This window comes from Rattus norvegicus, chromosome 18 (assembly GCF_036323735.1).
Source record: "Rattus norvegicus strain BN/NHsdMcwi chromosome 18, GRCr8, whole genome shotgun sequence".
NCBI classification, from domain to species: domain Eukaryota; kingdom Metazoa; phylum Chordata; class Mammalia; order Rodentia; family Muridae; genus Rattus; species Rattus norvegicus.
In genome coordinates, this window is record NC_086036.1 from 73,760,793 (window position 1) to 73,772,549 (window position 11,757).

At 47.2% G+C, this 11,757-nt stretch overlaps 1 protein-coding gene across 5 annotated transcripts in view; it reads left to right on the forward strand.

Moving 5' to 3' along the window:
- The window catches only part of Epg5 (ectopic P-granules 5 autophagy tethering factor), a 97,589-nt gene that overhangs the window by 81,687 nt on the left and 4,145 nt on the right, over positions 1 to 11,757 (forward strand). For 3 of the 5 annotated variants that reach the window (NM_001427613.1, XM_039097336.2, XM_039097337.2), the window contains 7 exons: positions 1,147 to 1,332; positions 1,764 to 1,973; positions 2,392 to 2,536; positions 7,318 to 7,560; positions 8,956 to 9,172; positions 11,025 to 11,240; positions 11,388 to 11,502. In NM_001427613.1, the coding sequence (NP_001414542.1) occupies positions 1,147 to 1,332; positions 1,764 to 1,973; positions 2,392 to 2,536; positions 7,318 to 7,560; positions 8,956 to 9,172; positions 11,025 to 11,240; positions 11,388 to 11,502 (1,332 nt within the window). Of the gene's footprint in view, positions 1 to 1,146; positions 1,333 to 1,763; positions 1,974 to 2,391; positions 2,537 to 7,317; positions 7,561 to 8,955; positions 9,234 to 11,024; positions 11,241 to 11,387; positions 11,503 to 11,757 lie in introns of those variants that run through there. The other 2 variants (XR_597059.4, XM_063277498.1) reach the window with 2 other exon arrangements.

The following is an 11,757-nucleotide window of genomic DNA, read 5'->3' on the forward strand; positions in this document are numbered from 1 at the left end:
ACTAAGACACGAGGATTATCTACCGTGATTAGTAAAATGTATGGGAGCCTCTGGCAGTTTCTGTGAAGCCCTACCTAGCACTGCTCTTGGCAGCCGCTCTTCCGCAGTCCAGCTCCTGGGAAGCTGGCCCTGTGTAGTCGTGGAGGCACAGGTTTAATGACCTGTAAAGGCAGCATTTGAACTGAGAGGGCTGCGTAGAAGGCCAATTAAACTGTGGGTAGCCTGTCAGGGAGTGATGTAGTTCTGTCCCTCGCAGTTTACTCTAAGGATTAGGCAGCTCTGACTTGCCCAGAAGCCAGGAGGGAGCCTTTTAGATTGCAGAATTGATGGCAAGGCTGGGAGCAAATGATAAAAGAATTGTGAGTCACCACAGATCCAGGCTCGTTGTCGTTCTTATAAGTACTGTAGAGCTTTGAACAGTAATCCTTAAAGAGAAGTGTATCTCTCCACATTATTAAGATAAACAAGTGGGAAATGCTGAAGTGGGCTACAAGACTTTCAGGTTGATCATGTGCTTTATAGTGTACCCGAGGAACCTCTGGATAAAGGTTAGGATTCGATTGTGAAGACCAGCCATGTGGAGATACTCATACCACAGCATCATGTTGGAAGTTCATCTTAAGATTATTTACTCCAGGGTGGTGGTTCCCTAAGTGTGGTTTCACGGGCCACATTATGAGCATCAGGAGGGAACTTGCACACACACCCCTGCTTCCAGTACCCACCCGGAAGTCAGCAGCCCTCGGCTGTTCCAGCCGCGGTTCTGAGATTTGAAAGCTGCTGACTTGTAGAGCTCTGCCTTCCTTGTGCTCTAGCTCACTTGAGGTCTCAGCACTCTCGGCCCCAGGGGCTCGGTGACAGGGACCTTCCATCGGGCTGGGTCAGGGAAGGTCATTCTTCCGTCTGGAGTGATAGAGTAGGCTGTGAAGCACAAGCACACAGGCTCGAGAGTGCACGTGTAGACTTCCCTGAGAGGAAAGCCTGACCCTTACATCAGTTTATGTAAGGTGAGACCATCAGTGAATATTTGCCATCGGAGGAAAAGTCTTTTAAAAATATGTGTAAAAATGTGAAATACTGACTTATTTCCATTCTCAAGATATATTAAACAACTAAGGAAAGACAATGTTTTTTGGTTCACTTCAGGTGGAGCGTGGGAGCCCCAAGAGTTGTTTCCTGTTTCTGGGGTCTGTACTTTGTAGAGTCAACTGGGTTAGTGTGTTGTCTGATGCCTGGAGTCCCAGCCCCCTTCCTGAGACCCAGAGCATGGTTGTCTGCCTCCTTTTCATGATGGTTTTACTGGCAAAGGAGGCTCAGCTAGTCGACGAGACGGTAAGTCTGGGGTCTGGGAGCTTTGGCTTCTTAGTGTGCCTTTTCCCCAGTGGTGTTTCCACGTGTTTCCCTATCTCGGCGTATGAGCTACACCTTCCCCTGCTTACTTTTCTGCATGGCCCACCGTCTAGTTCTAAATAATCAAGAGAACCTCATTGAGTTAGAATAATTTATTAATTTTTAGTTCAGCCTGCTGTGTTTCTCTTGGGGTCAGTGTTTGTTATGTATCTCCAGACTTCCTCTGAATTTTTGTAGATCTTAATGTACTTTTGCCATGACCTTGACTATTGCTTTCCTTTGATGCTAACCCGAGTACCTACTTCCTTGGTTCCTTTTCTGTTCTTACCGTAAGCTATTTTTTCCTCACAGAATAACTAGAGACATATATTTCTGGGAGAATGAATTTAAAACAACCTGTGTTCCACCTTTAGGACTCACCTTTGCTGAGTCTCCTGGGACAGACGAGCTCACTCTCCTGGCATCTTGTGGACTTTGTGTCATACCAGAGCGTGCTGGGTTACTTCAGCAGTCATTACCCACCATCCGTCATCCTGGCGCAGGATTGCTCTGCCGAGCTGATAGTGAGGCTCTTAAAAGTCTCTGCAGGACTTTCTCTTCCTGCTGACAGCCGGAAGCATGTTGTAAGTTGGAAAAGTGGTTTAAAAGTTGGGGTGTTATTTAGGACCCGAAGTCAGATATGTGCAAGTATGGTTAGCTATGCCTGGTGACTTCCTCAGCAGAGAGCTGGGGGTGGTGCTGTGTGCTCACAGCCTCCTAGGTCCTTTGTCTGATCCTCTTCATTTAATGAAAATGACCCAGGTTCACTAGAGGTCAGACGGGTTGGAAACAGAAGTTGGCGAGCTTTACAATCAGAACGCCGTAGCCTGCAGAATGGCATAGCCACTGACATATCTTTTGGGCCATCTAGTAGAGGTCCTTGGTGGCTTCCTGAGCTGTCCCCTGTACTGTCCAAGTGTCATGCTGTGCTCCTTGGGAATATTCAGGTAACATTTCCTGCCTAGATTCATTTGACCGCCCCCGTCCCCCTCTTTTTGTCAGGACATAGTTCCAAAGTGCCAGGCTTTCACCCATCAGATGGCCCAGTTCCTCAGTGCCCTGGAGCAGGACGGGAAAGTCGCCTTCCCAGCACTAGGGCAGGAAGTGTCTAAGCTTTTGGATGACATCATTACCTTTAACCCACCCGGTAAGTGACCAGTGAGACCAGGGTAAGTGTCTCACAGTCAGGGATTCTTTCTCTGTCTTAGACCTTGTGAGCTGAGGAAGATGGTCAAGGTCACATTTTCCTGATCCAGTCAGTCACTGATCTGGACAGCCCGGAGGGCAGGCTGCAGGGTTAAAATTGGGAAGAGGTTGACTCTGGCGGATGCGCATATGAAGTGATCTCGGCTGAGGTTAAAGCTGCATACACACATTAAATGACAAGGCGACAGGAAATTTGGAAGAGTCAGCTGTTACAAAGGAGCTCAGAGTCACCTGCTGGTTTGTTAAGACCTGGAGTGCTTTGTGGGTAGCCAGTGAGTGGAGTGGACGGCCTGCCAGTTACTTCTACTGAAAGTAACCACAAATGTTCAATAAAATTAAAAAAAAATTTATAATTTTTGGTAGAATGGTAAAAGGATAAGGAAGTTTGAAGCTGGAAATGAAGAGAGAGGCCTGATGAAGTAGGATGGTGTGCTCAGGAGAGGCTAAAGCCATCTAAGCCTGTGGGGGTAACCTTTGCTCAGGAGGGCTAAAGCAGCAGCCTGAGGTGCAGCCTGTTTAGGCATGAATAACCCTCACACAAAGGTCGAGTATCAGATACCATGCATATCAGATATTTACACTATGATTTATAGCAGTTGCAAAATTACAGTTATGAAGTTGCAAGGAAATAATACTATGGTTGGGGTCAGGACAGTGGAGAAGCTGTTATAGGGTCGCAGCATTAGAAGGTTGAGAACAGAACCGCTGAGGCCAGGGCCTGCCTGACAGAGGAGCCTAAGAAGAAGCTCAGGGCATGCTCCTGTGTGAGAATGGGGGAGTGAAGCCGATCCTGCTGTTCTTGATGAGTTCATGTGAGATAGGACACACTGAGAAACCGAAAGGAAAAGAAAAGCCAGTAGGCACTGTGAGAGCTGGGGCTGGTCATGGGTGACCATGAAGACTTAGGAAGGTTGTGCTGGAAAGACCTGGAAGAGTACTAGAGGGGAGTCTGGCCAGGGTGTGCTGGAGAATTGACGCTAGTTGTCATGTGTGGCTTGGGGGAAGCTCTCTGTTGGCTTTGGTCCTCAGTAGGAAGGCTGAGGCAGGCTTGGATCTGTCTGCAGAAGGTTCATCATAAATCAGAATTGCTGCTGCTACTCATGTGAAACTGAGGTGAGGCTTTTATTACCAAGAATTATGCTCAGCGATGCATGAAAAAATGCACGCAGTGGCCACCACTCTCTAGTGTGTCTCTTTGTGCTTTAAAGTGACATCCATTTCATTCTGGATGGAGTGAATTTGCTTCAATGGGTAGGGCTTCCAGAGCTCTTACCATTCTCACAGACATAAATACCACGTCTTGTGAGAAGTAACCAGCCTCAGTTCTAGTCTGTTACAAAAAGTTTACCTTGTTCAAGACAGTGGAAAATAATTAGCAGAAAGTGTGTCTGTTCAGTGGGCGAGACGCATTTCTGTTTTCAAAGTGATGCTCTCCTCTCCATGCCCTCTGGCCCAGTGTTCTGTGACATGAGATGAAAACTTGCCGTTTTCTCCTGTGCTTGTCTCTTCTTCTCCTCCTCTTTTAAAGGACTCGTTGTATTACCAGTCTGTCTACTGTTTGAAAACTAAGGAGATAAAACAGCTGTTATTAGGAACTTTAAAGGGGGGATTTCTTACGTTTATGCTTAATTTTGAGTAGTCCTTATTTTGTGTAAATTACCACCAAATATGAGCATGGTGGGAGTGAGCATGGAGGTGGGGCTCTGGTGTTTACCACATGGCTGAGGTCTAAGAGTCACATGCTTTATTTTTTTTTATGAGCAAAGGCTGGAAAACGCAGACTAATTATTCATGTTCTGATAGGTTTTTCATACCTTCTCAACATATGTCTTCTTATTTTTTTTAAAAAGTTATGTATGTTTTGATTATGTTTTGTCCCCCTTTCCAACTCCTCCCAGATCCTCCCCACCCCCTACTTACACAACTTTATGTTCTTCCTTTGAAAATGAAAAAACAAAAGACTTCAAAACAAAAATCAAAACAAACCAGTAAAACAGAAAATGCCTAAACAAATCAAAATGAAGCAAAAAGCCCACCAAGAAAACCTATGTCGTTCCCTTGGGGTTGGCCCACTATTCCTGGACATGGTTGATATACCTGGGGCACTCCACTGGAGGACTGATTCTCCTCTTGCTGGCAGGTATCACTTGCAAATAGCCTCTGGGTTAGGGGTGGGGTCCCTTTGCTACTTCTTCCTCTCCATCCTGGAACCTCATCTGCCTTGAACTTGTTCAGGTCCTAGGTGTGCTGACATAGTCTTTGAATGAGTCCTGCTGTAACTGTTTGACACTGTTGCCTTGGAGCCACCTACAGTCTTTGGCTTTTATAGTCTTTAAAGCCTTTCCACCTCTTCTGTGTATGAACAAACCCCCAAGCTTTGAGGGGAAAGACAGCCCTCTTAGCACTGCTTCAAAGTTGTTCACTCTCTGCACAGTGTCCTGCTGTGGGTCTCTTTGCTAATTACCATCTACTGCAAGAAGGGACTGATCTGTGGGTCTAGCAGTCTGTCACCAGAAGTCATTTTACTGCTAGGTTACTTTAGCAGAATAATGATAGTAGGGCTAGGATCTATCTGGTTTTAGTTTCTTGGCCACGTAAGCAGTATAAGGTGTGAGTGAGTCCGTGAGTGAGACTTAAATCCAAAGGGACGGATGTGGTTGGTTCCTCTGATCACAGTTGTGTCACTGCTACACCAGGGTAGCATGAGGGTTGATCATTGCTGTAGGTAGAGGGTTCGTTGTTGTAGAAATTTGGGGTTCCTACCCTACCTTTGACCATTTAATTCCCAGATAAAACACACACACACACACACACACACACACACCCTTTATTTTACAATAAGTCTTAATCAGCACAAGAGCTTGGCAGATGTCTATGTTATTAAAATCTATTTCCTATCTATAACCCTAAGTCATTACTTACTGTGTTTCATCTGGGCTGCTTGTAACTCCAGTTGGCCAGCCTCACGGCCATGCTTTCTTGACTCCTAACTCTTGTCTCTCTCTTCCTCCTCACCTTCTCCCTCTCATCGTGGTCTTCTCTAATGGCCAGGCTGGGAACACACAGCCCCTCCTATCTCAATCCTGCCCAGCTTTAGACTGTAAGCACCTTTATTTACAAATCAGAAATAGCTTGGGGGTAAGGTCACATAGTGCCAGTCCCTTGGGTCTATATGTGAGCTTGCTCTGCACTAGCATTGCAGTGTCCAGCAAAGACCAGCCTTCAGCAGCTCGTAGCCAGGGTGCTGGTCGTCCTTCTCTGGCAGCTCACGCTGAGAAGCCGGTGTTCACCGTTGTTCCGTCTTCCTGTGTGATTCAGTCGTTTGCTTTCTGTGCAGTTAGTGTCATGGGCATCTCTTTCCACTTGGTGTTCTGTAGGCTTCTTGTACCTTGATAGGAAACCTCTTTCTTTAAATGGGGGACATTTTGTCCTATAATTTTGATAACAATATTTTCTGAGCCTTTTACCTCAGTTTTCCCTCCTTCCTCTATACTTTTTATTCATAGGTTTGGCATTTTCATAGTGACCCAGATTGCCTGGATTTTCTTTTTTCTTTCTTTAGATTTAATGTTTTCTTCGCCTGAGCTATCCATTTCTTCAAACTTTTTGTCAAGAGCTGCATTCTCTCTCCATGTCCTTTAACCTGTTGCTAACGTTTCCTTTCAAGCTCCTCGTTTGACATCTAAGTTTCTCACTTCCTGTTTTGTTATAGTTTGGGGTTTCTTAGTGATTCAATTTCTTTGTTAAATTCTGCTATCATGTTGAGAATTGTTTTCATTATTCCATTCAACTGTTTATACTTTTAGTCTTCTTTAAGGAGCTGGTTCATTTCCTCTGTAAGGCTCTTGAACATTCACAGTGACTGCTTTGGCGTTCTTGTCTTACACTTCAGTTAGATGACTTTGTCTCTTGGAGTCTGTTGCATGTGGTTGTTGACTTCTGGAGGATAAATACTGCCTCAGCTCTTCATGCTTGTGTCTTGGTGTCCGAGTTAAGCTGCTTGAAGTGTGTTCAAGAAGACCAGTGGCTCTCTGGTCTTCTCTCTGTTGGGTATGCGTTTTGTTCTTTGGTTACCATTGCCCAGGCTGGATCTCAGCGAAGTATGGTGACCGGGTCCCTGGTGGAGAGAGTTCCTATGAGCCAGTGGGTGTCCTAAAAGAATGGAGATGACCTAGAAGAGAAGGAAAGCAGGAAAGAGCTGGAGGGACCAGGTCCACACCAAGAGGTGGAATCCCCTGGAGATGGAGGTGAGGTGGGAGGAGGGAGCTCCTACTGACAGGTTACAGCAGACCTAAGAGTAAGTCTGGAGAAACAGGACTAGAGGACAGGAAGAAAGGGTAACAAAAATAGCTTATCTGAGTCACAGCCCAGTGTGGCCACTGGGGGCCCCTTGTGGTCAGAGTGGTTCTGTGGACTGGTGGGTGTCAGAAAGGAATGGAGAGGGACTGCAGGAAGGAACCCCCACATCTCCTCACTAAGGTCTCTTCCTCTCATATACTTTGTTCAGGGAACTTGTTGAAGTTTCCAATTTTCCTCTTACACTGTGTCTGTATCACATCCTATCCATGCAATCCAGGGGTCATCAGACCCTCCTCACTGGTTCTTTGCAGTCAGACACTAGGACACAAAGACCCTGGACAGCAGCTGAGATAAGAACTGTTGTTCTCATGACCACGTCCCTGGCCCTGCCCACAATCTGAGTATGTGTCTCTTTGCCTTTAGACATGGACAGCCAGACCCGCCACATGGCCCTCAGCAGCCTCTTCATGGAGGTCCTAATGATGATGAACAGTGCAGCAGTTCCCACAGCAGAATACCTCGGTGTCAGTATTCGGACCTGGATTGGCCAAAAAGTGCATGGGTTGGTGGTGCTGCCCCTTTTAACAGCGGCCTGCCAAAGCCTGGCATCAGTCCGCCACATGGCAGAGACCACAGAAGCCTGCATCACTGCCTACTTCAAGGAAAGTAAGAGGACGTCATCTTCTGTTCTCACTACGTTGGCCTGTTCTAGGAAGTCAAAGCCTGTCGTCAGGGACAGCCTTCCACTCTTCCCAAAGAGACAGGATACTGTTGTAATTCTTTCTGCTGGGAATTCTTCATATGACACACATACACATGAATACATATACACATATACGTATGCATACATATACATACACATGTGCATAGACATACAAGTGCATACCATACACACATGCATATATAAACATACATTTATATATATTATATATGTGATAGAAACAGATGTTTTCTATAAGGAGCTAGAGAACATGTGGCCTATGTCTTTTGGGTTCAATTATATGTTTTAAGAGAGAAAAATTCTAATTTGTTTTTTACATTTTCAGAGTATCAGACCAACCATATAATGTACGATGGCAAAGTCAGTTTTTAAAATAAATGCTGTAAATCAGAATTCATATAGTAATTTCATTTTTCTTACCACTTTTGGTGAAAGGAATTTTCATAGAGATCTTTTTATTTCTCCTTGCCATGCTTTTTAGTAAGATTTATTTATTCATATTTTCTATGTATTAGTGTTTTAACTGCATGTCTTAGAGAGTACTGGATCACTTAGAGCTGGAATTACAGATAATTGCGAGCTGCCCTGTGGATGCTGGGAATTGAACCCAGGCCCTCTGGAAGAGCAGCCAGTGTTCTTAACCACTGAGCCATCTTACCAGGCCTCTTGTCATACTTTGAATTTTAAAGCTACCGTAAAAGGATTACCTTTTCTGATCCCCATCCTTTTATTTTTCCTATTTCCTGCCACCAGACTCTGGAGATAGTGATTAAGAGTTGTTCAGAACAGCCCTTCTCCAGTCTGACATCAGATGTGAAATATATACCGGAGTGGGGTTCCAGACATGCCCGTACCCGGCCGTCTGCCCTGCCCACTGCGGGGGAACTCTGAACATCACCATGGTGCACCTTCACTCCTCCCAAAGGCTGAGACCCTTCAGGATAACACTCATGATTCACATTCATTTGCGTTACTAAAATTCAGGGTGCTTTCCTCTAGGACACGAGCTGTGCTTTAGTTAGTAGAAATGCTGGTGAGAGGTTGGATTGGTTTGCTAGAAAAGCCTAAGTGTAGAATAGCGTTAAAACTCTTTGGTGCTCTGTAGTTGCTAATGGTCACCATATAATGAGAAAGGTGGCTCAGAGAGACACAGTCCTGAGTTGTGTCCCTTCTCTAATAGAGTAGCATCTGGCTTTCTAGTTGAAGCTTCACCTCGAACTTTTCTGGCCTCTAGGCACACTGAGAAGCAATGTCTTGCAGGAGACTAAAGTGAAACAGTCGTTAGGATTCTTGTGTACATGAGTATATCTTGATATTTCCTCTTGGCATTCTTTTCTTAGGCTCCCTCGATCAGAATTTAGGATGGGGCCCCATTCTGGTGTCCCTTCAAGTTCCCGAGCTCACCATGCAAGAGTTTCTGCAGGAGTGTTTAGCCCTTGGTAGTTGTTTGACTCTCTATGTCTACCTGCTTCAGTGTCTAAACAGTGAACAGACTGTGAAGAACGAGATGAAAGTGCTCCTCATCCTCAGCACGTGGCTGGAACACGTGTACCCAAGGTGCGCTTGCCCCCGGCTGCTCCCAGTGTGCAGCCCCACATCAGGCACAGAGCCCGGGGGTGCGGGAAGGTCAGACAGCCTTCCAGGGGAGTGGCATGTGCTCGGGAAAGACCCAGAGCTTGCTGAGCTAATTCTCTGAGCAGATTTTTTATTTTTATCTCCTCCCACAAGTATTTTGAGGGGCCAGCCTTCAGTTTTCTTGTAAGTAAAGGATCAAATGACAGAGGACGTGCAGCCCAGTGTCTAGCAGCAAATGTTGGATAAATGGCCGCTCTTACAGCACTGCTGCTTCATTGACGTTTGCCAACTTATTAGCCTTGGTTTCATTCTTTTAAATCTCTTAAGTGTGTGTGTGTGTGTGTGTGAGTGTGTGTGTGTGTGTGTGCGCGTGTGTGTGTGTGTGAGTGTGCATGTGAGTGTGTGTGCGTGTGTGAGTGTGTGTGTGCATGTGTGTGCATGTGTGTGCGTGTGTGAGAGTGTGTGTGAATGTGTGTGCATGTGCGTGTGCGTGTGTGTGAGTGTGCGTGTGAGTGTGTGTGAGTGTGTGTGTGCATGTGTGTGCGTGTGTGAGAGTGTGTGCATGTGTGTGCGTGTGTGAGAGTGTGTGCATGTGTGTGCGTGTGTGAGAGTGTGTGAGTGTGTGTGTGTGAATGTGTGTGCATGTGTGTGAGTGTGTGTGAGTGTGTGTGAGTGTGTGCGAGTGTGTGTGCGTGTGTATGAATGTGTGTGTGTGCGTGAGTGTGTGTGAGTGTGTGTGCGTGTGTGTGTGCGTGTGTATGAATGTGTGTGTGTGCGTGAGTGTGTGTGTGAGTGTGTGTGTGTGCATGTGTGTGCGTGTGTGAGAGTGTGTGCATGTGTGTGTGCATGTGTGTGTGTGTGTGAGAGTGTGTGCGTGTGTGTGTGAGAGTGTGTGCGTGTGTGTGCGTGTGTGAGAGTGTGTGCGTGTGTGAGAGTGTGTGCGTGTGTGTGCGTGTGTGTGCGTGTGTGTGAATGTGTGTGTGCGTGTGTGTGTGTGAGTGTGTGTGAGTGTGTGTGTGTGTGCGTGTGTGTGAGTGTGTGTGTGTGTGCGTGTGTGTGAGTGTGTGAGTGAGTGTGTGCGAGTGTGTGTGCTTGTGTATGAATGTGTGTGTGCGTGTGTGTGCGTGTGTGTGAGTGTGTGTGAGTGCGTGTGTGTGAGTGTGTGAGTGTGTGTGTGTGTGCGTGTGTGTGAGTGTGTGAGTGTGTGAGTGTGTGTGAGTGTGTGTGTGAGTGTGTGTGTGTGCGTGAGTGTGTGTGAGTGTGTGTGTGTGCATGTGTGTGTGTGTGAGAGTATGTGCGTGTGTGTGCGTGTGTGAGAGTGTGTGCGTGTGTGTGCGTGTGTGAGAGTGTGTGCGTGTGTGTGCGTGTGTGTGAATGTGTGTGTGCGCGTGTGTGTGTGAGTGTGTGTGCGTGTGTGTGTGAGTGTGTGTGAGTGTGTGTGTGAGTGTGTGTGCGTGTGTGCGTGTGAGTGTGTGAGTGTGTGCGTGTGTGTGAGTGTGTGCGTGTGTGCGTGTGTGTGAGTGTGTGAGTGTGTGAGTGTGTGTGTGAGTGTGTGTGAGTGTGTGTGTGTGCGTGAGTGTGTGTGAGTGTGTGTGTGTGCGCGTGTGTGTGTACACTTGTGGTACATCAGTGGAGCAGCAGGACAATTTGTCTGTTCTCTGCTTCCATCATGTGGGTCCTGAGGCTCAGACTCACTCGTCAGGCAAGCATCCCCTGGCCCTGTCGTGTGATTTAGAGTAATAAATGTCTTCCCTCTTTAAAACTCAGATGGGAGTCTCTGACATGAGGGGGGAGAATTCTTACATTTCCTTTGCTCTGACCCCCCCCCCCCCAGCTCTGCACAGGAGGAGGCAAAGCTGCTTCTGTGGTGGCATCAGGCCCTGCAGCTGTCTCTGGTTCAGCTGGAGCAGGACGACTCGGTGCTGACGGAGTCCGTCATCCGGATCCTGCTCATGCTACAGGGCAGGCAGAGCCTCATGGCCGAGGAGAGGCTCAGCTCTGGGATTCTGGGGGCAATTGGGTTGGGCCGGAAATCACCACTGTCCAACAGGTGAGGACTCCTGCTCTGTTCTTCTCTGTGGGCCTCAGACAGTGAGCTGCTGCTGCTGCTAGAAGGGCTGCTGGGTATCATGGGAAGCAGGCTGTGCACTCGACGCTCACTTTGTAGTCTCTCACTCTGACCTTTGTTAACATTGAGGTTCCGAGTGGTTGCCCGGAGCATGGCCGCCTTCCTGTCAGTTCAGGTGCCTGCAGAAGACCAGATTCGTCTGAAGCCCAGCTCTGAATTACATCTCACTCCGAAAGCTCAGCAGGTCAGTGACAAAGCCTTAAAGCTGTAGGTTTCCTGGTGCCCCTCCTTAGAAGGGGGTGGCAGCTCTAACCTGTACCCTCCAGGCCTGGGTCCTGTAGGAGCACGGCTGGGTCCTGTTGCGCTCAGCTCAGATCTTAAACTGAGTTTTCTAGGCTCAAGCCTAGAGCAATGAAGAGGCCAGGCCAGGGCAAACTGGGCTAGGGTTGTTTGGTGCTGGAGATGTGAGAGAGCTTTCTGATACCAGAAAATGGTTCAC